The sequence below is a fragment of the Dendrobates tinctorius genome, unplaced genomic scaffold (assembly GCF_039654945.1).
Source record: "Dendrobates tinctorius isolate UK_male_01 unplaced genomic scaffold, ASM3965494v1 ptg000214l, whole genome shotgun sequence".
Lineage (NCBI taxonomy): Eukaryota > Metazoa > Chordata > Amphibia > Anura > Dendrobatidae > Dendrobates > Dendrobates tinctorius.
The window spans coordinates 2,984,853-3,011,013 of NW_027361881.1; the positions used below are offsets into that span (position 1 = coordinate 2,984,853).

General features: G+C 49.0%; 1 protein-coding gene across 1 annotated transcript; it reads right to left on the reverse strand.

Moving 5' to 3' along the window:
* Positions 1-1,758: 1,758 nt before the first annotated feature.
* SLC7A5 (solute carrier family 7 member 5) lies at positions 1,759-26,161 on the reverse strand. The gene is made up of 10 exons (XM_073554924.1): positions 25,390-26,161; positions 20,005-20,130; positions 13,913-14,018; positions 13,787-13,831; positions 13,551-13,674; positions 13,211-13,314; positions 8,737-8,833; positions 7,650-7,799; positions 4,717-4,894; positions 1,759-4,273 (listed from the first exon to the last, which is right to left on the reverse strand). The coding sequence occupies exons 1-10, from the start codon at positions 25,907-25,909 to the stop codon at positions 4,218-4,220; spliced, it is 1,506 nt and encodes a 501-aa protein (XP_073411025.1). The 5' UTR covers positions 25,910-26,161; the 3' UTR covers positions 1,759-4,217.

Below are 26,161 nucleotides of genomic sequence, written 5' to 3' on the forward strand. Positions count from 1 at the left end.
TCGGGACCTGGTCTTTTTGTCTGCCCTTATTCACACACTGAGGTCAACTCTGACACATGGAAAAGTTTTTAATATTAAACAGTGTAGGACCGTCCCCATCAGGGTCATCTTGTCGACGGTGGGACGGCTTTTTTGCTCAAAACAGTATTACTAAGAACCCAATGTTATTTGAATGTAATTTTGCTTTTTACTTATTTAGTAGCAGCCGGGTTTGTGCTCATGTTCCTCCTTGTAGGTTATGTAGTGAAATGTTATTGTAATATTTTGTGACAATTACTATATGGAATGTATAGATTATAACACATTAAATACAGATTTCTGTCGGTTCTAGTACCTTGGTTCTGGGTCACGTGGTGTGCAGCGTCTTAAGGATCTATCGAGGCCGAGCCCCCGACGTGCGGAGCTGACACTAATTTCTGACCATCCAAACCAAGAAAGGTGGCGCTCACATTGTTTCTGCTTCAAAGGTAAGTCCCCGCTGTTTAATGGCCGCTGAGGAGTTCATGTCTATACTGTGATGTGTGATATGACGGGTCACATGCAGGAAGATATGGAGATGCCCTTACGAGAGCACCGACTTCTTTCTCACTTCCCCTTCCAAGCTGCAGAACAATGGGCCAGACTCAATAACTTTTCCTAGCCAAGAGGGGGCCCAAATAACAGGAAGTGTGCCCAATCTGAAAATAAGACCCCAATACAGGAATCCCAGAAATTGTAGCCCCTGTCATGCTGAACAGTACAATCAAGGCTTCTTCATGCATTATTGTTAGGGTTTGGGCATCAGCATGTGACCCTCGTAACATTCAGGAGACATCGTGACTTGTTTTGTACTACTCGGTCATGGGGACAGTCAGCCGGACGCTGTACTTTATCATTTTTTTTTTGCTAATCATTGCTTTAGTCTATACTGTGAGGATGGTGCAGGAAAGCCGCCTGTAACGTCAAGATGGTTGCGGGAAAGCCACCTCTAGCATCAGGATGGCGCAGGAAAGCCGCCTGTCACGTCAGGATGTCGAGCACTCAGACCATCCTCATGGAGTCGGTTTCTAACCCTTTGTGCAGACACATGGACATTTGTGGCCTGCTGGAGGTCATTTTGTAGGGCTCTGGCAGTGCTCCTCCTTGCACAGAGGCGGAGGTAGCGGTCCTACAGCCCCCTCCACGTCTCCTGGTAGCACCTCAGGATGCTACGCTGACAGACACAGGAAACCTTGCCACAGCTCGCATTGATGTGCCATCCTGGATGAGCTGCACTACCTGAGCCACTTATGTGGGTTGTAGAGTCCGTCACATGCTACCACGAGTGTGAAAGCACAGCCAACATTCAAAAGTGACCAACACATCAACCAGAAAGCATTGGTACTGAGATGTGGTCTGTGGTCCCCACCTGCAGAACCACTCCTTTATTGAGGGGGTCTGGATTATTGCCAATAATTTCCATCTGTTGTCTATTCCATTTGCACAACAGCATGTGACATTGTCAGTCAGTACTGCTTCCTAAGTGGACAGTTTGATCTCACAGAAGTTTCATTTTCTTGGAGTTATATTCTGTTATTTAAGTGTTTCCTTTATTTTTTTGAGCAGTGTAGTCATAGCCACCCCCCCCCCAACTTGTTGTGCGCAGTGCTGCCCCCCAGCACCGCGTCTTCTTACATTTCCATGGTGTTTGCTGGCGCAGAACTTCTTCTATATGTAATATAATCTCTATCATAGGAAGAACGAAACTGTCCCCCAGATACAAGACACGGACATTAGGAATTCATTCTAGTGGTCAACTTTATTCAAGGGAACAGAAAAGAATAAAAACAAAATGAAAAAAGCCAAAAAGAAAAAAAAAAAAAAATATATAATCTCATGTCACTCTACGTCCAGCTCTAATGAGAATACTGCAAAGGCCTCAAATAGGATTTAACCCTACAAAACACCTAACACCGTTTAATCTAGGTACAAACTAGAACACGAGCGCCAGGACTTTACATCTAATGGACCGAACAAAACAAAGAAAAGCGTAAAAAACACGATTGTAAAAAACAAGAGAATGGTCCCAAAAAACGGATAAAAGGGTAGGAATACCCTGACTGTATCAAAATGTGGGATTGGCTACAAGGGGAAGAGCATGACTGGCACCCCTTTGGGGTCCAACCCCTTTAAATTAAAGGAGTACTTTATAAAAAAGACAGGTCACTTGTATCATGCGAGATGTCATCTATATTACTATTGTAGACAACTCCGCAGGGGTGGGATTAGGAAAAGTAGGCGGAGAAGGGGCTGACCATACAGATCTCTGGATATTGTTAAGCTCCTCCCACTAATCCGCTAAATACATTAATAAGACAATCACAATGTTCTAACCAGTGATGGTAGAGACCGGTCAGTGTCTGCCAGCGTCGTGTGTATCGTGATAGATCACAACATGAACTGTCATTGGCACATAATAGTGTTAAAAAAAAAAAGATACAAAAAAGTTGTGTCTATGGGCCCGGAGACTGAGAGAAGAGACGGCGCGCGGCCACTGCACGGGGTGGGAGAGACGTCGCGCAGCCACTGCACGGGGTGGAGGTTTACCTTCATTTGTAACTAAAATATCAGATCCATCAACAGCAGCTTGTTGATCGTTTCCAGCTAACATACAATGATCGACAGCCTCATCAATCACTCATGGGACAATAACGTACACAGAAGAGCAGTGGCCAGTTGGACTATAGGAAATAGAGGTCACTGGCCCTTTAAATAATACAATGAGAGCGGGGGGGGGCGCTACAAAAACAAAAGGACATAAAAAAAAAAAAGCAAAATAGGAAGTCTTTTAAGTTATTAACAAGAAGTAAAATAAACTGATATAATAAGACAATGTGAACAACAAATTAGATTCTCGCCATGGACACGTGACGTCGCTAGGAAACTCCTACAATGGGTTAATTCAAGTTATAAAAGTCAAGTGTCCGGAATACTAGAACCTGGAGTGTAGTGATGGTGCAAAATCCTGTGCCCCCCAGTGTCATGCCACAATAACCGAGGGGGGCCCGTGAAGGGTGCTGCAAATATCTGCACTGATCTGAGGTCTGCTGCTCCATTCACACCCAGAGCTGCAGCGACACTTCCCTGCACTGCATTCTGGGATTGTTAAAAAAAAAAAAAAAACTCCTGATGTAAACACTACATCTCCCACAATGCACCACAGCTGAGCATACTTTACAGGCATTGGTCCTAGCAGAACTGTAAATGCAGCTCTTGATGTGAGCAGAGCATGAGAGATCAGGCTCAGAGGCGGAGTTGCCCTGTAACACACCTGCAGAGTCAATGGGATCTAATATTACAGAAACATATAAATCGCTACTGGAATAAATTAAATACATTTTCTAAAAAGTAAATAAATTTAAATTAGTATCTAAATAATAAAATATAAAAGTAAAACTCTAAACACAAGACTGTACGGCATGTCGGGGGCTGCAGCCGAATGGGTCTCTTCAAGGGGGACGTCACCTGGAAAACTAGAGGAACGCTACGGGATTTTCGGGAATAAAAGGAGACACTCCAGGCGGTGGGTTCGGGGCCCGGGTTCCGGTCACTTCCAGCGACGCCGGACATTAAGTGCTAGAACTACAGAGATTGTTATTCTCTAAGCAACAAAGTCTAAAAATCTTTAGCGAAAAAAATATATATATACACTTGTGACTTTGTATCAGTGGAGAGGACAGTCCAGCCTGTGAGGGGCGCTAGAGGCCGCCCGTCCTGTGTACGGGGCGTCCGGCGACCAGGCAGTGCGCTAACAGTATAAAACATGGAATCAGTTCTGGTTTTCAAGGAAAAAAAAAAACCAATGTAGTTTTCCGTCGGCGGATTCAGTGGTTCTGGTCCAGAGAGTCCAAGGTATAATGAGCCAGAAGAGAGTCTGCAGGAGAGCAGCACTAGCGGTCAGCTTTTTGGGGGGCCTTTGCGGCCTTTTTCCTTCCGAGGTAAGCAAGTTTTAGTTATAAAAAGAGGGAAAAAAAAAAAAAAAAAAAAATGGATGACCCCCCCCAAATAGCGGCAAGGTCAGAGGTCAAGGGGTTAGGTTGGCTAAGAAGCTGCATATACCATGGGGGTGGGATAGAAGGGGGCAGAGTCTGGATTGGGGGGGGGGGATCTCGGCCCCAGTAAGAGACTGGGGTGAGGGCTCCGTTATGTGCTGCCGCCTTCTTTGTGCGTGATCGCAGAGACCGGGGGGCGCGGAGGGTCTAGGATTCATTAGGGACGACCTCCATCATTTTCTGTAACAAGACCGTCGAGGAATCTACAGGGAAAAATAGAAAAGGTCATTAGTCTGAAGCTGCCGAGACGGATTTATAGCCCAGGATGGAATCGGCTTCTGCAGGGTTCTAGTACTCGGTGCCTCTGCTTGCTGTCAGTACACGGGAACATTTTACTGGGTATGGGGGGGGGGGGGAATCCCACAGCTGAGGGTTTGTTACAGGAGTCTAGACACAGACTGATACATTCTAAAAGTCACTGATACTTTGTTGCAAATGACAGATTTCTGAGGCGAGACCCCCGCTGTGAGGCGTTATGTAGGTGGTGGTGGTGGTGGTGGTGGGGGGGGGGGGGGGGGGGTTTTCAGCCGCTGGGTATGAAGATAAAGGCAGCGGCTCCCACTCACTGACAGCAAGCGGAGAGTTACAAATAACAAGTCACGAAGAATCGAACACGAAAGACTACAATACAGAACGGGACACTTACGTATCGACTGCTGTAACCAGTCAGGCTTGCTCTGCCACCAGACCCCAAAGTAGTAAACAGGGACCCCCGATAATATGATGACGAAGCCGATCCCACATTCAACGGGGGTCATGTAAAAAGACACAACGATGAGGAAGACACAGGCGAGGATGAAGAAGATGGGAAGTGAGAGATTCAGCTACAACGGGAAGAAAAGACAACGCGTTAGATTAGGTCTGATCAGGGGGACCTGCACCCGGGGGCGAGCCAAAAGTCAGGACACCCCCAGATGTCAGCTCCGAGCATTGTGTATACAGAAAGAATCTACATTAACAGCCTGCAATATACTACAGCAGAATAGTGAGTGCAGCTCTGGGGTATAATACAGGATGTAACTCAGGATCAGTAATGTAATGTATGTACACAGTGACTGCACCAGCAGAATAGTGAGTGCAGCTCTGGGGTATAATACAGGATGTAACTCAGGATCAGTAATGTAATGTATGTACACAGTGACTGCACCAGCAGAATAGTGAGTGCAGCTCTGGGGTATAATACAGGAGGTAACTCAGGATCAGTAATGTAATGTATGTACACAGTGACTGCACCAGCAGAATAGTGAGTGCAGCTCTGGGGTATAATACAGGATGTAACTCAGGATCAGTAATGTAATGTATGTACACAGTGACTGCACCAGCAGAATAGTGAGTGCAGCTCTGGGGTATAATACAGGATGTAACTCAGGATCAGTAATGTAATGTATGTACACAGTGACTGCACCAGCAGAATAGTGAGTGCAGCTCTGGGGTATAATACAGGATGTAACTCAGGATCAGTAATGTAATGTATGTACACAGTGACTGCACCAGTAGAATAGTGAGTGCAGCTCTGGGGTATAATACAGGATGTAACTCAGGATCAGTAATGTAATGTATGTACACAGTGACTGCACCAGCAGAATAGTGAGTGCAGCTCTGGGGTATAATACAGGATGTAACTCAGGATCAGTAATGTAATGTATGTACACAGTGACTGCACCAGCAGAATAGTGAGTGCAGCTCTGGGGTATGATACAGGATTAGTAACGTATAGTTGTGTCGCTGTCCTATTCCTGATCGGTGTTTTCAGGCTTCATGCTGTGTGTGAACAGCCTCTGTCCTCAGCAGGCGAATTTCCCCAGGAAATTTAACAATAAGCAAAACAGAAAAAAAATAAAAATAAAAAATAAGTGCGGAAGAGGAGTCATATTCAGAACTAACCCCTGCATCCGTCTCAACTAATTGATAACACTAATAAGGGGCGGCAGGAAAAGTCGACTCTTAAACTGGATCCAGCTGAGATGAAAGTAGCGCAGCGAGTCCGGTGAGTTCAGAGACTTTATAGAGGCCATTGTACCCGTCTGCGGCCTCAGGGGACACTTCACCCTCCGCGGCCGGACTGCTCTCTGCCCACTGGTATTTCATTATTACATTCCAGAATTTTATTAAAAGATTATATTAGGGAATCGCTATATAACAAGTCCATAAATATCCTGAGACTATGGAAAGAGATTATCAGCAGATGACACTGATCTGGCATCGCTCCTGCAGCCAACAGGTGCCGTGCCCATAACAATGTTATTAGTGATCACCTATATATAGCATAATGCGGACGAGGGTCCGCCGCAGCCCCCCCGAGTGCACGGACTGCTGTACATGGCAGCCAGCGTTCCGCTTAGTCGCTGCACAACGAGTTTGGGTCACATCATTGCATTTGTTTATTTTCCAACTAGAACCATTTTATTCTTTGCGCCAATGTTAGATTGTTATAGATCATTCGCTTTTTTGCTGTAAAGGAGTAGAAGGGGTTAATATGCTATCTGCAGCAGGTACCAGGGGTACAGGTCACTGCCGGCAGGCGTCACTTGTCTCGCCATTATTAGATGGATGGATCTGGCACGGTCAGAGCGCCGTTCCCCCGCAGCGCCTGCATTACCCAGGCCGTGGATATAAAACCTGCCTCCTGGCCACAGTATTGTCTGCAGGAGGATGAGGAATTCCCGAGGTTTAACGGGATTTAACGGCTTCACTTCACCTTTTATAGACTTAATTGTACAGAAGCGCTCAGGTGCCTACAGGCTGCGCACCCCCTCCCCCGCTAGCCGCTGACTGCCAGACATACCGCCTGCCATTAGCTTCATGGGAGTGACTGGTAATTGCACCGACTTAACGAATGCTACCTGCAAGTACAGACAGCGGGTAGAAGACATCCGCCGTGACCAGGGCTCCCCTGCACTTCTCCTACAATGGTAAATCATCCTGAAGTACAGGTCATAAGTTACTGGGCCCCCCGGCAATCCCGAGATCTGGGGTGACCCTGCTAGAATAAAGTGGTGGCCATGTTTGCACCTTTGCTAGTCTGGTCTATGGGACTGTTATAGATATCCTGGTACAGAGCTCAACCATCTCTGGCAGTCTCAGACAATGGATGGAGCAGCGTCCAAGGCATTTTAGAGTGGGGGGGGGGGGGGGTCCCATTGGTGTGACCCTCAGTAATGAAAAAGACATCACTGATCCTGTGAACAGCAAAATCTGACAGCACCCAAAGGCTGGTGTAAGAAACCGAAATACCGCCATATAGACCAAAACTTCTACAATGGAGATTCTTAGTGCACAGACTGGCAGACTCGGGGGTCCCATCGGCTACAACATGACGACTAACTGATAGAAATGGTTAGGGTCCCGTCAAGGAAAGGTTGTCATGTCGTAGTGTATGGACACCAGAATTGGCCAAATTGTGCGCAAAGTATCTAAATTGTATAAGTATAGTCTATATGGCGGTATTACAGTAGAATCACCACATTCAGTGTTTGCAGACACCCTGGCGCACACAATGACACTTATTGATATGATATCCTGACGGGACAACCCACAATTTATTACTTCTGCCCCTTTAAATAGTTTTTGGTTCCTTACCTTGATGGGTCGCTCCAGTTCTGGCTTCTTGTATCTGAGCCACATCATGCCGATGATCGCCAACGCCACACACAGCCAGTTAAAGAAGCTGAAGAAATTGATGACGGAAAAGATGTCGTTGGAGAAGGCGTAGAGCAGCGTCATGGCGCACTGCGGGGAGAGAGGAACGGGATGAAGCGGGGAGAGAGGAACGGGACGATGCGGGGAGAGAGAAGACTTACCAGATTCTGGTCTGGCACCCTGGTCAGAACTTCATTACAGCCAGAGCAGTGAACGTTCTCAACCCAAACTAATACCCGGCGCCTGCAGAGTAACCATGTGGACAGTGGACCAGGGTCCTGCAGATGTCAGTATACATAACGAAGGATGAACAGAATGCCGGCGCTGCAGTGAGGACTGACACGTGCACAGCAGTGGCAGAGGGAGAAATAATAATGTAGGGTTATGTGGTGTTCAGGGGCTGTGGAAAGCTGGGGCCGTTTGTGATTGTGGACAAGCATCTGTTACCGGACAGAGAAGGACTCGGACTTCTAATTCCAGATTTTTAGGGCGTCCCTCTCATATCGGACATCTGCCAAACAGTGAGATCATATGTTCCCCGCAGCCGACGGCCCCGTGCCGAGGACACAATGTCCACACCGGCCTCATCCCTCATGGATCACATCAGAAGAACGGAGCAGACACCCCAAGATCTGTACCCCGACTTGTAATGAGAAGTTCTGCAACATTCTAATACACTGGATTTCACCATGTTAAAGATCTCTGCTGACCGTCAGATCAGGAGATCACAATCGAACCCACACAGATCTAATCCTGCTCCCAGCTGAGGGTTTGGTACAATTGTATCCAGTGGAGAAAATCATCTGCAAGATCAATGCAAATCTCTCTATAGTCCTGACCGTAGCAACAATGTATCAGTGTGAAGTGCGGAACGTCTGGATCACACTGGATACAATGTAACTAATGGCAGAGAAATCCAAACCATGAAGCCAGAGCAGCGCTTCTGCCCTCCATCTCCAGAGGATTTAGGAATCTCAATACGATATCAAATCTTACAAAGCAAAAGGATAAATGCAGAAGAACGCACCGTGAAGATGAGCGACGGCATCGGGGTGAGCAGCCGGGGGTGGATCATGGACAGGAGGGAGGGGAGATGTCCTTCTCTGGCTCCAACAAAGAACAACCTGGGGAGAGAAATGGACACAAGGCGATGGATTGCGGCTTCTCCAGCACTCGCACTTCGTTTAACCCCTTCACAACAGTGTTCTCTTCTTCCTCCCCGGCTGTCATAGCGACCCATGTGGGTGAGCAGATCGGCACATAGAATGACCCCCACCCCCTGATGGCACGTGTTATATGCCGCTGTCAGGGCATGACCAACTCCACCCGCCATTGTTAGAGGGTAAACACAGCCATCACTTGCAAAGTATGGGACGAGCTCACGCTGTAGGGCCCGCTCGCAACTTGTACAGTGCATGACACGAAGGGGTTAAATAGCGGGTGTAGTCAGTGTGGTTAGACGGGCAAATAGGGATTAAAGCCGACTTGTGAATGGCAACTGTTAAAGTCGAATAGTTCATGATGAATTGTACAGTCCGGGGCGGTCCGGAGGGCATTGGGTTTTGTTTGAGCCTCGATAATCAGGTCAGTTTCTCTTTGATTTGACAGAACGAGATCTCTTCAGGTCACGTTTCATCAATGTATTAAGCAGTTGTGGATCCGCGGTCACGTTACATCAATGTATTAAGCAGTTGTGGATCCGCAGTCACGTTACAGCAATGTATTAAGCAGTTGTGGATCCGCAGTCACGTTACATCAATGTATTAAGCAGTTGTGGATCCGCAGTCACGTTACATCAATGTATTAATCAGTTGTGGATCCGCGGTCACGTTACAGCAATGTATTAATCAGTTGTGGATCCGCGGTCACGTTACGTCAATGTATTAAGCAGTTGTGGATCCGCGGTCACGTTACAGCAATGTATTAATCAGTTGTGGATCCGCGGTCACGTTACGTCAATGTATTAAGCAGTTGTGGATCCGCAGTCACGTTACAGCAATGTATTAAGCAGTTGTGGATCCGCAGTCACGTTTCATCAATGTATTAAGCAGTTGTGGATCCGCAGTCACGTTACAGCAATGTATTAAGCAGTTGTGGATCCGCAGTCACGTTACATCAATGTATTAATCAGTTGTGGATCCGCGGTCACGTTACGTCAATGTATTAAGCAGTTGTGGATCCGCAGTCACGTTACAGCAATGTATTAATCAGTTGTGGATCCGCAGTCACGTTTCATCAATGTATTAAGCAGTTGTGGATCCGCAGTCACGTTTCATCAATGTATTAAGCAGTTGTGGATCCGCAGTCACGTTACAGCAATGTATTAAGCAGTTGTGGATCCGCAGTCACGTTACATCAATGTATTAATCAGTTGTGGATCCGCGGTCACGTTACGTCAATGTATTAAGCAGTTGTGGATCCGCAGTCACGTTACAGCAATGTATTAAGCAGTTGTGGATCCGCAGTCACGTTACATCAATGTATTAATCAGTTGTGGATCGGCGGTCACGTTACGTCAATGTATTAAGCAGTTGTGGATCCGCAGTCACGTTACAGCAATGTATTAATCAGTTGTGGATCCGCAGTCACGTTACATCAATGTATTAATCAGTTGTGGATCGGCGGTCACGTTACGTCAATGTATTAAGCAGTTGTGGATCCGCAGTCACGTTACAGCAATGTATTAATCAGTTGTGGATCCGCAGTCACGTTACGTCAATGTATTAAGCAGTTGTGGATCCGCAGTCACGTTACATCAATGTATTAAGCAGTTGTGGATCCGCAGTCACGTTACATCAATGTATTAAGCAGTTGTGGATCCGCAGTCACGTTACATCAGTGTATTAAGCAGATGTGGATCCGCAGTCACGTTACAGCAATGTATTAAGCAGTTGTGGATCCGCAGTCACGTTACATCAATGTATTAAGCAGTTGTGGATCCGCAGTCACGTTACATCAGTGTATTAAGCAGATGTGGATCCGCAGTCACGTTACAGCAATGTATTAAGCAGTTGTGGATCCGCAGTCACGTTACATCAATGTATTAATCAGTTGTGGATCCGCAGTCACGTTTCATCAATGTATTAAGCAGTTGTGGATCCGCAGTCACGTTACAGCAATGTATTAAGCAGTTGTGGATCCGCAGTCACGTTACATCAATGTATTAATCAGTTGTGGATCCGCGGTCACGTTACGTCAATGTATTAAGCAGTTGTGGATCCGCAGTCACGTTACAGCAATGTATTAAGCAGTTGTGGATCCGCAGTCACGTTACAGCAATGTATTAAGCAGTTGTGGATCGGCGGTCACGTTACGTCAATGTATTAAGCAGTTGTGGATCCGCAGTCACGTTACAGCAATGTATTAATCAGTTGTGGATCCGCAGTCACGTTACGTCAATGTATTAAGCAGTTGTGGATCCGCAGTCACGTTACATCAATGTATTAAGCAGTTGTGGATCCGCAGTCACGTTACATCAGTGTATTAAGCAGATGTGGATCCGCAGTCACGTTACAGCAATGTATTAAGCAGTTGTGGATCCGCAGTCACGTTACAGCAATGTATTAAGCAGTTGTGGATCCGCAGTCACGTTACATCAGTGTATTAAGCAGATGTGGATCCGCAGTCACGTTACAGCAATGTATTAAGCAGTTGTGGATCCGCAGTCACGTTACATCAATGTATTAAGCAGTTGTGGATCCGCAGTCACGTTACATCAGTGTATTAAGCAGATGTGGATCCGCAGTCACGTTACAGCAATGTATTAAGCAGTTGTAGATCCGCGGTCACGTTACATCAATGTATTAAGCAGATGTGGATCCGCAGTCACGTTACAGCAATGTATTAATCAGTTGTGGATCCGCAGTCACGTTACAGCAATGTATTAAGCAGTTGTAGATCCGCGGTCACGTTACATCAATGTATTAAGCAGATGTGGATCCACAGTCACATTACATCAATGTATTAAGCAGTTGTGGATCCGCAGTCACGTTACATCAATGTATTAAGCAGTTGTAGATCCGCGGTCACGTTACATCAGTGTATTAAGCAGATGTGGATCCGCAGTCACGTTACGTCAATGTATTAAAGCAGTTGTGGATCCGCGGTCACGTTACAGCAATGTATTAAGCAGTTGTGGATCCGCAGTCACGTTACAGCAATGTATTAAGCAGTTATGGATCCGCAGTCACGTTACGTCAATGTATTAAGCAGTTGTGGATCCGCAGTCACGTTACGTCAATGTATTAATCAGTTGTGGATCCGCGGTCATGTTACGTCAATGTATTAAGCAGTTGTGGATCCGCAGTCACGTTACGTCAATGTATTAAAGCAGTTGTGGATCCGCAGTCACGTTACAGCAATGTATTAAGCAGATGTGAATCCGCAGTCACGTTACAGCAATGTATTAAGCAGTTATGGATCCGCAGTCACGTTACGTCAATGTATTAAGCAGTTGTGGATCCGCAGTCACGTTACGTCAATGTATTAATCAGTTGTGGATCCGCGGTCATGTTACGTCAATGTATTAAGCAGTTGTGGATCCGCGGTCACGTTACGTCAATGTATTAATCAGTTGTGGATCCGCGGTCATGTTACGTCAATGTATTAAGCAGTTGTGGATCCGCGGTCACGTTACATCAATGTATTAATCAGTTGTGGATCCGCGGTCATGTTACGTCAATGTATTAAGCAGTTGTGGATCCGCGGTCATGTTACGTCAATGTATTAAGCAGTTGTGAATCCGCAGTCACGTTACAGCAATGTATTAAGCAGTTATGGATCCGCAGTCACGTTACGTCAATGTATTAAGCAGTTGTGGATCCGCAGTCACGTTACGTCAATGTATTAATCAGTTGTGGATCCGCGGTCATGTTACGTCAATGTATTAAGCAGTTGTGGATCCGCGGTCACGTTACATCAATGTATTAATCAGTTGTGGATCCGCGGTCATGTTACGTCAATGTATTAAGCAGTTGTGGATCCGCGGTCATGTTACGTCAATGTATTAAGCAGTTGTGAATCCGCAGTCACGTTACAGCAATGTATTAAGCAGTTGTGAATCCGCAGTCACGTTACGTCAATGTATTAATCAGTTGTGGATCCGCGGTCATGTTACGTCAATGTATTAAGCAGTTGTGGATCCGCAGTCACGTTACGTCAATGTATTAATCAGTTGTGGATCCGCGGTCACGTTACGTCAATGTATTAATCAGTTGTGGATCCGCGGTCATGTTACGTCAATGTATTAAGCAGTTGTGGATCCGCGGTCATGTTACGTCAATGTATTAAGCAGTTGTGGATCCGCGGTCATGTTACGTCAATGTATTAAGCAGTTGTGAATCCGCAGTCACGTTACAGCAATGTATTAAGCAGTTGTGGATCCGCAGTCACGTTACAGCAATGTATTAAGCAGTTGTGGATCCGCGGTCACGTTACGTCAATGTATTAAGCAGTTGTGGATCCGGGGTCACATTGAGTTTCATCCTCAGAACTTTTATTACCTGGAAGATGTGAACAGAGACCCGTTCACAGATCCAAAGCAAGACAAGCCCACAAAGACGGGAATGATCCAGGCCATGACTCCCAGGTGGTAGTTCCCAAAATCCTGGAGAAAATACAAAGTGATAATGTAACAGAAGCACGAGACTTTGTAACAATATAGTATCAGCTGCAAGTACAAGACCCCGATAGTCGGGTGGGTGGTAACTGGTCGGGGAAAATAAAAGTGTAAATGCCACCGAGACTTGTCTGGAAAAGTAATTTCTGCTGCAAAATATCATGGTCCTATATTCAAGAAATACGTCTGTAGGCGTCCAGACTTCTGCAGTCGCAGTCACGTACCACGGCCACGGCCTCTGAGGTCAACATCTGCTCCGGCGTCAGAGTGGTGAAGTACGCCAGGTTGGTGAGGACGTAAACCAAGGTGACGATGGGCAGAGAAATGATGATGGCGCGAGGTAGGTTCCTGCAAACACAAGACACTTCTCTAAGCTGCGGCTTCAAATGACGAGAAAAGGAAGCGATGAACAATGTGAGACTTGTCACAGGAGGCGGCGAGAGCCGAGGGGGGCACTTACTTGTACGGTTCTATCATTTCTTCTGTGACAAAGTTCAAGTAATTCCTGCAGGGAGAATAAAAGGAAACAGTCAGCAATGAATCAATCACTGATGTGACCGGATCATGATAGTATCAGTCTACTTACCATCCCCCATAAGCGAAAAGCCCGCTGTACAACGCCAGCACCCATTTACCAACATCCTGGCTGGTGTTATCGAAGGCATGTTCAGGGTCCAGATTACTGATGTCTCCTAGAAGGAAAGAAAGACGTAGTAACGAAAAGGAGAAAAAAAAAAATAACAGAAACCCATGAGGCTCCCCCAATATCCACACACACAGCCCTGCGATATACCACATCCCCACCATTAAATGGGGACCGTGGTGGCGATGTTCATGTAAGACCCCAACGGTTGGCACAGCCCCAGTCCTGGGTGTGGAGCAGCAGACTGGCCGATGGGCAAACTGTGCGCAGCGTCCCGGCCCAATCCACTGCCTGAGCGGTCACAGGGGCCCCGCAGGCCAAATATCATCTACACGCAGGGACAGGGGAAGCCCCTGAATGGCTCAATATGGGTATAAAATGTCGTCCCTGTCCTCCAGGCACAGATATTAATACAGAGAGATTTGCCCCCCACATCCACCTCCATAGACAGTAATGTAGGGGGCGCTCTTCTGCAGATATAACGGCTCCTGCCTTTCTTGGTAAGACCCCGACATTGGGGGCCTCACAGTCTCCACTATAGGTGTTGAGGTCTGGGTTCTGTGTGGCCCAACATTAGGTGATGAGAGTAGGAGATACATGCGGAACGCGGGGAGGCCCCGGCTGTGCACAAAGCATCTCTGTAACATGGGAGCCTGCTCCAACATGTGGGCGACAGATAAGATGTCCGAGGAGCTGAGGGTGCAGACGGCACGCTGGATAAGGGGCCACACGGCTTCCTCCGCGGCCCTGTCCTCAGTGTGCAGAGCAGCAGGGTAATGGTGGCCACCTCCGGTAACTTCATTGTGCTATAGCTGAATTCCCCAACTACAGTTTGTTTTCCCATTGCTCCCCAGTCACAACTACAACTCCCAGCATGCAAGAACGTGCTTGGTGTCCCCTCCCTATAGATATTAGGAGATTGGCTCCTACTAATAATCCAGGCATCATCCACACTCTTCACAGAAATGCGAGATATGAAAAATCTGATTAATAAAAGCAGCAAGAGACTGAAATAAGTCACTGGGGAGGACGGACGTCTCCAACAGTCTATTCTAGGCCTACAGCCGGGACAGAGGCGCTGCCTGACACCACAGACCGTGGCTGACACACGAGTCAGCCGTCTCCCCCAGGTCTAGGAATCAGATTTAGTTATTTTCAACCATCATGGTTATCGACCCTCCCTCCTTATACCGGTGCTGGGGCGGCGCTACAGTCAGGACGCCGTTGGCTCTTCGCCATCTAATCTATATAAACCGGTTTGTCATCTGTTTCCAGCTCCACAATGCAAATAGCCCAGTTTCAGCCACTTTGAGGTTTGTGAGTCAAATCTACAAGTTCTGAGATGAGCTCTGCAGCTCCACGACCTAGTCCTGCACTCCCCGGACAGGAGGAGTCCTGTGCTCCGAGGCCTTCACTGTGCCCCCCCCCCCCACCAATATATCGGGACCATCAACTAAGAGGGGTCCTGTGCGCCAAAGCCATCACCATGTCCCTCCTGTAAATCAGGACCATCAACTAAGAGGAGTTCTGTGACCTTCGCCGTACCCCCCCCCCCCCCATATATCAAGACCATCAACTAAGAGGAGTTCTGTGTGGCGAGGCCTTCACCGTGCCCCCCCCCCCCAATATATCAGGACCATCAACTAAGAGGAGTCCTGTGCTCCGAGACCTTCGCCGTGCCCCCCCCCCATATATCAAGACCATCAACTAAGAGGAGTCCTGTGCTCCGAGACCTTCACCGTGCCCCCCCCCCCCCATATATCAAGACCATCAACTAAGAGGAGTTCTGTGTGCCGAGGCCTTCACCGTGCCCCCCCCCCATATATCAAGACCATCGACTAAGAGGAGTTCTGTGTGCCGAGGCCTTCACCGTGCCCCCCCCATATATCAAGACCATCGACCAAGAGGAGTCCTGTGTGCCGAGGCCTTCACCGTGCCCCCCCCCCCCCCCCCCATATATCAAGACCATCGACTAAGAGGAGTTCTGTGTGCCGAGGCCTTCACCGTGCCCCCCCCCCCCATATATCAGGACCATCAACCAAGAGGAGTCCTGTGTGCCGAGGCCTTCACCGTGCCCCCCCCCCATATATCAGGACCATCAACTAAGAGGAGTCCTGTGTGCTGAGGCCTTCACCGTGCCCCCCCCCCATATATCAGGACCATCAACTAAGAGGAGTCCTGTGCTCCGAGACCTTCACCGTGCCCCCCCCAATATATCGGGACCATCAACTAAGAGGAGTCCTGTGTGCCGAGGCCTTCACCGTGGAGCCTGGGCACACACAGATGCCACTTTGTTTTTTATTGCGCCAAATTCGTTTTGCGCCTAATTTTGAAATCTATTTTCTACTTGCTCGTCACTGTATCGGCCAAGTCCCATGTGGCGCCCCTCCTCCGCCCAGCACAGGGTGCAGTATAGAGGGATACACTTTCCTCCCGGGGACCGGACGCCGCCGAGCGAAGACCAATTAGATAAACATTCAGTCAGAGTGTAAGCAGCGGGTACAACGCCCGGGCAGACAGAAGACAGGCCGCTATACGTACAAAGCCCGAGAAAGGAGTGGGATTTGGCGGTAATCCTCTTAGGGTGAGATTTTCTGATGAGGCAAGCAGCGGCCTTATCATATTAATGCCAGAAGTTCTACTGTAGAGAAGTTCTAACACGGAGGGGGAGGCGAGACCCATGACAGCCACCGCGCCAATCATCATAATGCCTGCAAAACTAATCACAGGCTAATCTCCATTATACTTCCTGTACTTCCAGACAGCCTACATTACAGCTGGAAACAGTCAGCATGCTTGTGGAGAAATCAGAATAGTGAGTGCAGCTCTGGGGTATAATACAGGATGTAACTCAGGATCAGTAATGTAATGTATGTACACAGTGACTGCACCAGCAGAATAGTGAGTGCAGCTCTTGGGTATAATACAGGATGTAACTCAGGATCAGTAATGTATGTACACAGTGACTGCACCAGCAGAATAGTGAGTGCAGCTCTGGAGTATAATACAGGAGGCAACTCAGGATCAGTAATATAATGTATGTACACAGTGACTGCACCAGCAGAATAGTGAGTGCAGCTCTGGAGTATAATACAGGAGGTAACTCAGGATCAGTAATGTAATGTACACAGTGACTGCACCAGCAGAATAGTGAGTGCAGCTCTGGAGTATAATACAGGATGTAACTCAGGATCAGTAATGTAATGTATGTACACAGTGACTGCACCAGCAGAATAGTGAGTGCAGCCCTGGAGTATAATACAGGAGGTAACTCAGGATCAGTAATGTATGTACACAGTGACTGCACCAGCAGAATAGTGAGTGCAGCTCTGGAGTATAATACAGGAGGTAACTCAGGATCAGTAATGTAATGTACACAGTGACTGCACCAGCAGAATAGTGAGTGCAGCTCTGGGGTATAATACAGAATGTAACTCAGGATCAGTAATGTATGTACACAGTGACTGCACCAGCAGAATAGTGAGTGCAGCTCTGGAGTATAATACAGAATGTAACTCAGGATCAGTAATGTATGTACACAGTGACTGCACCAGCAGAATAGTGAGTGCAGCTCTGGAGTATAACACAGGATGTAACTCAGGATTAGTAATGTAATGTATGTACACAGTGACTGCACCAGCAGAATAGTGATCGCAGCTCTGGGGTATAATACAGGAGGTAACTCAGGATCGGTAATGTAATGTATGTACACAGTGACTGCACCAGCAGAATAGTGAGTGCAGCTCTGGAGTATAATACAGGATGTAACTCAGGATAAGTAATGTATGTACACAGTGACTGCACCAGCAGAATAGTGAGTGCAGCTCTGGGGTATAATACAGGAGGTAACTCAGGATCGGTAATGTAATGTATGTACACAGTGACTGCACCAGTAGAATACTGAGTGCAGCTCTGGAGTATAATACAGGAGGTAACTCAGGATTAGTAATGTAATGTATGTACACAGTGACTGCACCAGCAGAATAGTGATCGCAGCTCTGGGGTATAATACAGGAGGTAACTCAGGATCGGTAATGTAATGTATGTACACAGTGACTGCACCAGCAGAATAGTGAGTGCAGCTCTGGAGTATAATACAGGATGTAACTCAGGATAAGTAATGTATGTACACAGTGACTGCACCAGCAGAATAGTGAGTGCAGCTCTGGGGTATAATACAGGAGGTAACTCAGGATCGGTAATGTAATGTATGTACACAGTGACTGCACCAGTAGAATACTGAGTGCAGCTCTGGAGTATAATACAGGAGGTAACTCAGGATCAGTAATGTAATGTATGTACACAGTGACTGCACCAGCAGAATAGTGAGTGCAGCTCTGGAGTATAACACAGGAGGTAACTCAGGATCAGTAATGTAATGTATGTACACAGTGACTGCACCAGCAGAATAGTGAGTGCAGCTCTGGGGTATAATACAGGATGTAACTCAGGATCAGTAATGTAATGTATGTACACAGTGACTGCACCAGCAGAATAGTGAGTGCAGCTCTGGAGTATAATACAGGAGGTAACTCAGGATCAGTAATGTATGTACACAGTGACTGCACCAGCAGAATAGTGAGTGCAGCTCTGGAGTATAATACAGGAGGTAACTCAGGATCAGTAATGTAATGTACACAGTGAGTGCAGCTCTGGAGTATAATACAGGATGTAACTCAGGATCAGTAATGTAATGTATGTACACAGTGACTGCACCAGCAGAATAGTGAGTGCAGCTCTGGAGTATAATACAGAATGTAACTCAGGATCAGTAATGTATGTACACAGTGACTGCACCAGCAGAATAGTGAGTGCAGCTCTGGGGTATAATACAGGATGTAACTCAGGATTAGTAATGTAATGTATGTACACAGTGACTGCACCAGCAGAATAGTGAGTGCAGCTCTGGAGTATAACACAGGATGTAACTCAGGATTAGTAATGTAATGTATGTACACAGTGACTGCACCAGCAGAATAGTGAGTGCAGCTCTGGGGTATAATACAGGATGTAACTCAGGATTAGTAATGTAATGTATGTACACAATGACTGCACCAGCAGAATAGTGAGTGCAGCTCTGGAGTATAATACAGGATGTAACTCAGGATCAGTAATGTATGTACACAGTGACTGCACCAGCAGAATAGTGAGTGCAGCTCTGGGGTATAATACAGGAGGTAACTCAGGATCAGTAATGTAATGTATGTACACAGTGACTGCACCAGCAGAATAGTGAGTGCAGCTCTGGAGTATAATACAGAATGTAACTCAGGATCAGTAATGTATGTACACAGTGACTGCACCAGCAGAATAGTGAGTGCAGCTCTGGGGTATAATACAGGATGTAACTCAGGATTAGTAATGTAATGTATGTACACAGTGACTGCACCAGCAGAATAGTGAGTGCAGCTCTGGAGTATAACACAGGATGTAACTCAGGATTAGTAATGTAATGTATGTACACAGTGACTGCACCAGCAGAATAGTGAGTGCAGCTCTGGGGTATAATACAGGATGTAACTCAGGATTAGTAATGTAATGTATGTACACAATGACTGCACCAGCAGAATAGTGAGTGCAGCTCTGGAGTATAATACAGGATGTAACTCAGGATCAGTAATGTATGTACACAGTGACTGCACCAGCAGAATAGTGAGTGCAGCTCTGGGGTATAATACAGGAGGTAACTCAGGATCGGTAATGTAATGTATGTACACAGTGACTGCACCAGTAGAATACTGAGTGCAGCTCTGGAGTATAATACAGGAGGTAACTCAGGATCAGTAATGTAATGTATGTACACAGTGACTGCACCAGCAGAATAGTGAGTGCAGCTCTGGGGTATAATACAGGATGTAACTCAGGATCAGTAATGTAATGTATGTACACAGTGACTGCACCAGCAGAATAGTGAGTGCAGCTCTGGAGTATAATACAGGAGGTAACTCAGGATCAGTAATGTATGTACATAGTATAATAAAGTAATTTGTGTAATTATGGGGCGAGTGTAATACCCCAGTAAAAAACCCGCTCACCTCTGCCCAGCTGTATGAACCCCAGGATGATGATCAGACACAGGGCGAGCAGCTTTGCGGCAGCGAATGCGTCTTGCACCCTCGTAGCCGCTTTCACACTGTAGCAGTTGATCGCTGTCAGCAGCACTGAAATACAGAAGAGGACAGTCAGCATTGCACGTGGTGGGAACATCTCGGAAGCAGGAAGTCACTGGGTAACACGATGCTGCGGGGCTGGAAGCGATGCGTCACTGATGCAACATTACATGTGCTCCTGTACAATGCAACATATTAATCTGGGAGGATACAGCCGATCCTTCATATGTACCAGTGTATATACATTATAGCACATCGCACAACCTGCACTATACAGAAGGCCTGCAGGAGGGGGATGACCGGCGATTAAAGGGGTAGCGTACGGGTGAGCAGAACAAGCACCTGGGAGGTCCGAGCTTTCTGCTAAAGGGGATGTGATCTGTACAATTGTTTTTCTGTAGCACATGTCCCTCGGCAATGAAGTAGTGAATCCGGATTACCGTCCGTTTCTATAGCTGGACCCGCCAGAGACTTAATCAGATCACACACATAATAATTTGACTCATTGTATGGCGGTCGCCCCCAGCTCACACCATAAGACTCTGGCATCAGATGCCCTGAAACCCGCTGATCGTCCTCGGCTCTTGTAGGGGCCACTAATAACGCCACTCTCCAGCGCCCCACCACGCGGCCTCCAGTTTTCTGCCTCCGCCATGCTAAGTCATGGGGTCCATCTATTCAATGGGATCAGGACAATGGTCCCGTTGTGTTATCTGGCAGGTTATCAGCAATTAGTGAGAGGCGCTCAGCGACTTCCCCACGGTGGCGGAAAATGAACCTGTGCACAATGGGAAAGTCAGACGGCGCCCCTGCAACTACAATACCCATTATGCCCCGCAGGATGGGCGCAAAGCATTGAGCTCGGTCCTATCCTGCCGCCCACACTGACGACACGATCAACTCCGATATTCCCAAATATACATCAGTCACTCCCCCATTCTAGAAGTCAGGCTCCAGCCATCCTTCTCCGCCTTGCTTTATAATGTAACCTTGCTCTATTACAGCACAGGCTTGATTGTTGATTACTGGCTTAACCGCATTATCCGGGTCATTCTAAAGGATCACAAAATCCAGTTACAGCTGCAGTTCCTCCATGCTTTACACTGCAGCTCTGCCTGCCATGTACAAGTTTTGCAGGAATGGCAAAGAATAGGAATACAGTAAGTGGTGATAAACTGCTGAAAAGACAGAAGGGAGGGGCCAAAACAAGGGGGAGGAGCTTGGTTGTCTAAAAGGGGGAATCCAGTTTCATAAATAAATGTTCCAAATTAAGCAGAAGGCAGAGTAACATTAGGGCAGTGTTTATAGCAGCTACAGTAGAATACCGCCCTCCCTGGAAATCGGGACTGAGGCCAAGAATGCGGGGGTTCTGGTCCTACATCTCCCACTATGGAGTGTGGGGACCAGTGACCCCTCAGATTACTGGCCGAGATCCCCTACACGGGGTGTTGTGGGGTCGCTGGGGTTTGGGCTGCGGCTCGTTCTCAGATCCTGCATCCGGGATCACTGGGATCTGCCGCTCCGCTCCTTGTGTCAATACCGAGGAGCCGCACGGTCTGGAATGTATGACGGGGGCGGCGGAGAGAAGGGCGGCTTTATCTGACAGTCCCTGGACAGCGCCGTGTCCTGAACACGGGAAAGAGACCGCCGCGCCACTGAGAGCCAAGGTGACCGAGGCTGCAAACAAAGCCCAGCATGGAACGCCGACAACTAACCCTTCATTCCGACTCATCATTTGCTGGTTTTTCCTTCAGGTCACTTGGCTTTTTTTGGGGTGGGGGTCTTGTAATATTTGTTGCAGGGTTTTGGCCACATTGTTCAAAATTGCACATGTGGTTCATGAATTTTTCGTAAAAGTCAAATATATATAGTTTCTCATTTTTTTGTGTCTTTTTAGAGCAGAAAATTACATGTTCTGCCAAAAAGAAAAAAGTAATGCCTTACCCCCAAAATTTTTGGGAGACTGAGGTGCAATTGTGCTAAAATATATACATATATTTTTTTTTTTAAAGTTGCAATTGATGAATCTGTTGTAATCGCCTGGAAAAGAAAAAATGTTGCCAACAATGACGAAAAAAACCCCGACAAAACAAGTGATTAGAAAAATCAAAAACAGGTAAAAAAAAAAGTGCAAATGCAACAATGAGTGAGCCCATAGTTTCCATTTCCCCAAATCACTGCTTGCTGTCAGTGAATGAAGACATTACTGTGTAACTATAACCAACATGTCTCCCATCCGGATGGTTCTGTTACAATGTGTCAGGGCAGGTAACACGTCTGGGGTCCTAGAGCTGCAGAGATCTAGACATTAAAGGTTTCCATTCATTGCCAGCAAGTAGGGAGGAGAAGCTACAGAATAAGATAGCGAGTGGATTTTAGCGACATAAGTGAAGTCTCTCAGGTAGGAGGAGGCGATATAACCTCCCCAAGGTCCACTCTCTAGGAAAGATGACATCCCCCAAGAATCACAGTGTACCAGACCCTCTGCTCCTGCGGGAGAGAAAGAAGCAGCGGCAAATGCGCATTAAAAAGCTATATGTCTGGAGAACTGGGGGGACCTGGACCCCCATTTCGGGCAGAGGGTCCACATGTGAATAGGATAAGCCCTTATGTCTAAGGAATGAAAACCCCACACCCCGACCTCCGGGAAAACGGGAACCGGCTCCCGACATGGAATCCTCTGAAGTTCTGGAAATATCGGATTTTGATCCATCTCGAATGTGATCAGCGGCGCAGATTCCAATATGGCCGCCCCGTGCGGCACACGCAGCTTCACACTTGCTGACGGTCTCCTTTCTAGGAATATTCCAGATTAGGCACAAACAGACCTCACCAGATGACGCAGGCAAAGCCTTTATATGTCACACGGAAACCTGGCATGCAGGTTGTCAGGAAACCGCTGCGGTGCCAGATGTTAACCCTTCACGTGCGGAACTACAAGACCCATCCTCCGTACTCATTTTTCTCTCTAGACACAGATCTGGTCTCGGCGCCCCCCTTCCTGCAGTCGGTCACAGGAGCGGCTCCACAGACCCGATTATCTGACACTTTGCCCTCAGGCTCCCGGCAGAACTTGTTCTTCACTGAACGTTGCAATAATGTTCAACCCCCTCCTCCCCGTTTACTGTACGCAGCACTGAGCATGTGCACAGGAGCCATCTGTTTACATAGGGATTACTACAACACCGGCATATGGCATCTATGGGGTCCACGGCGGGGGCTCTGGGCACAGCAGGTCAGCTTTATAGCAAAGAAATATATCAGGAGAATAAACAGGGCTGCCTTCAGGGTGGACGTGCCCTTTAAGGCATAGGGGGAGCAGTGCAAGTGTTCTCCGGACATTAATAATGCACGCTGGCTGGAACGCTGCAGAGCCGAAAATGAGCATTTCTTCTCATTTCTGACCCCAGCCCCATTATAGAGCCTTTACAAATAGAAGACAGTGACCCCAGGAGTAATGTGCGGTATATAAGAGGCCGCTGCGTGTGACTGCCAGGTGCAGCATGATGCAACGCGGGGAGTACAGGAATGAATGGAGGGCGGAACCTCAGCCGCCATGTGCTAGAGCAGCGAGTCGGGAAATGATGCAAACTATGCAGTGTGATCGGCCTGTATGTGCCACCGTGCAAGGATGTTATATCTACGGGAGGCGTAGACAGTCCTACAGGTCACATTATCTCTACGGGAGGCGTAGACAGTCCTACAGGTCACATTGTCTCTACGGGAGGCGTAGACAGTCCTACAGGTCACATTGTCTCTACGGGAGGCGTAGACGGTCCTACAGGTCACATTGTCTCTACGGGAGGCGTAGACGGTCCTACAGGTCACATTGTCTCTACGGGAGGCGTAGACGGTCCTACAGGTCACATTGTCTCTACGGGAGGCGTAGACGGTCCTACAGGTCACATTGTCTCTACGGGAGGCGTAGACGGTCCTACAGGTCACATTGTCTCTACGGGAGGCGTAGACGGTCCTACAGGTCACATTGTCTCTACGGGAGGCGTAGACGGTCCTACAGGTCACATTGTCTCTACGGGAGGCGTAGACGGTCCTACAGGTCACATTGTCTCTACGGGAGGCGTAGACGGTCCTACAGGTCACATTGTCTCTACGGGAGGCGTAGACGGTCCTACAGGTCACATTGTCTCTACGGGAGGCGTAGACGGTCCTACAGGTCACATTGTCTCTACGGGAGGCGTAGACGGTCCTACAGGTCACATTGTCTCTACGGGAGGCGTAGACGGTCCTACAGGTCACATTGTCTCTACGGGAGGCGTAGACGGTCCTACAGGTCACATTGTCTCTACGGGAGGCGTAGACGGTCCTACAGGTCACATTGTCTCTACGGGAGGCGTAGACGGTCCTACAGGTCACATTGTCTCTACGGGAGGCGTAGACGGTCCTACAGGTCACATTGTCTCTACGGGAGGCGTAGACAGTCCTACAGTTCCCTCCCGTCACCCCCTCGAGTCTCAGGCGGGATACAGGCCCCCTCTCGTCACCCCCCCCCCCCCGAGTCTCAGGCGGGATACAGGCCCCCTCTCGTCACCCCCCCCCCCCCCCCGAGTCTCAGGCGGGATACAGGCCCCCTCTCGTCACCCCCCCCCCCGTCTCAGGCGGGATACAGGCCCCCTCCCGTCACCCCCCGAGTCTCAGGCGGGATACAGGCCCCCTCCCGTCACCCCCCGAGTCTCAGGCGGGATACAGGCCCCCTCCCGTCACCCCCCGAGTCTCAGGCGGGATACAGGCCCCCTCCCGTCACCCCCCGAGTCTCAGGCGGGATACAGGCCCCCTCCCGTCACCCCCCGAGTCTCAGGCGGGATACAGGCCCCCTCCCGTCACCCCCCCCCGAGTCTCAGGCGGGATACAGGCCCCCTCCCGTCACCCCCCCCCGAGTCTCAGGCGGGATACAGGCCCCCTCCCGTCACCCCCCCCCCCGAGTCTCAGGCGGGATACAGGCCCCCTCCCGTCACCCCCCAGTCTCAGGTGGGATACAGACCCCCCCTCCCGTCACCCCGAGTCTCAGGCGGGATACAGGCCCCCTCCCGTCACCCCCCCCCGAGTCTCAGGCGGGATACAGGCCCCCTCCCGTCACCCCCCAGTCTCAGGTGGGATACAGACCCCCCCTCCCGTCACCCCCCCGAGTCTCAGGCGGGATACAGGCCCCCTCCCGTCACCCCCCCGAGTCTCAGGCGGGATACAGGCCCCCTCCCGTCACCCCCCAGTCTCAGGTGGGATACAGGCCCCCCCTCCCTCCCGTCACCCCGAGTCTCAGGCGGGAAACGGGCCCCCATGGACCCCGGTACTCACGGACACACAGGCAGGCCACCAGCTTGGCGGCGTCGTCGGGCACCGGGCAGGTGGGGAAGACGGGCTTCAGCAGGTAGGTGGCGAACACCAGGGCCACGATGTACTGGGACGACGGGCGGATGATGAGCAGCTCCACCCAGAGCTTCAGGAAGGCGGGCAGCGGCCCGTACACCTCCAGCACGTAGGCGTAGTCCCCCCCGGACTTGGAGATGGTGGTGCCCAGCTCCGCATAGCACAGCGCGCCCACGATGGAGAAGAGGCCGCACACGGCCCAGACCAAGAGCGACAGCCCGGGGGAGCCCGCCTCCCGCAGCACGCCGGTCGGGGTGACGAAGATGCCGGAGCCGATGATGGTGCCCACGATGATGGCCACGCCGTTCACCAGGGTGATGGAGCGCTGCAGCTCCACCGCCGCCTGCGGGGCCGCGGCGCCGTTCTCCCGGAGCATCTTCTCACTCGCCTCCTCCTCCTGCGGCCCCGAGGAGCCCGACTGGCGGCGCTTCAGGCTGCCGGCCGACATGTCCGCTCCCTCAGGACCCTCAGGACCCTCAGCCGCTGCTTCCTGCACGTGTCCCGCGGCTGCTCCTGGTGCCGGCTCCCCGTGCGCTGCACACTCGCCCTCTGCTCGCCGCCTCTCCCGCCGCCCGGCTTTATCCCCGCTGCTCACCGACGTCACGAGGGATCGCGATTATCCGTGATGGAGATGAGGGGCCCCCTGCTGGCGGAGTGCGGCATTACACGGGAGAGCGCCGGCAGGTGACGGGACCACACC

Excerpts from the sequence above, each read along its gene's own strand:
- SLC7A5 (XM_073554924.1), bottom strand. The coding sequence starts at position 25,909 with ATGTCGGCCGGCAGCCTGAAGCGCCGCCAGTCGGGCTCCTCGGGGCCG. Across the intron at positions 13,675-13,786 it reads GAAATGATAGAACCGTACAA|GAACCTACCTCGCGCCATCA; the intron begins GTAAGTGCCCCC and ends TTGTGTTTGCAG. Across the intron at positions 8,834-13,210 it reads TCTCTGTTCACATCTTCCAG|GTTGTTCTTTGTTGGAGCCA; the intron begins GTAATAAAAGTT and ends TTCTCTCCCCAG.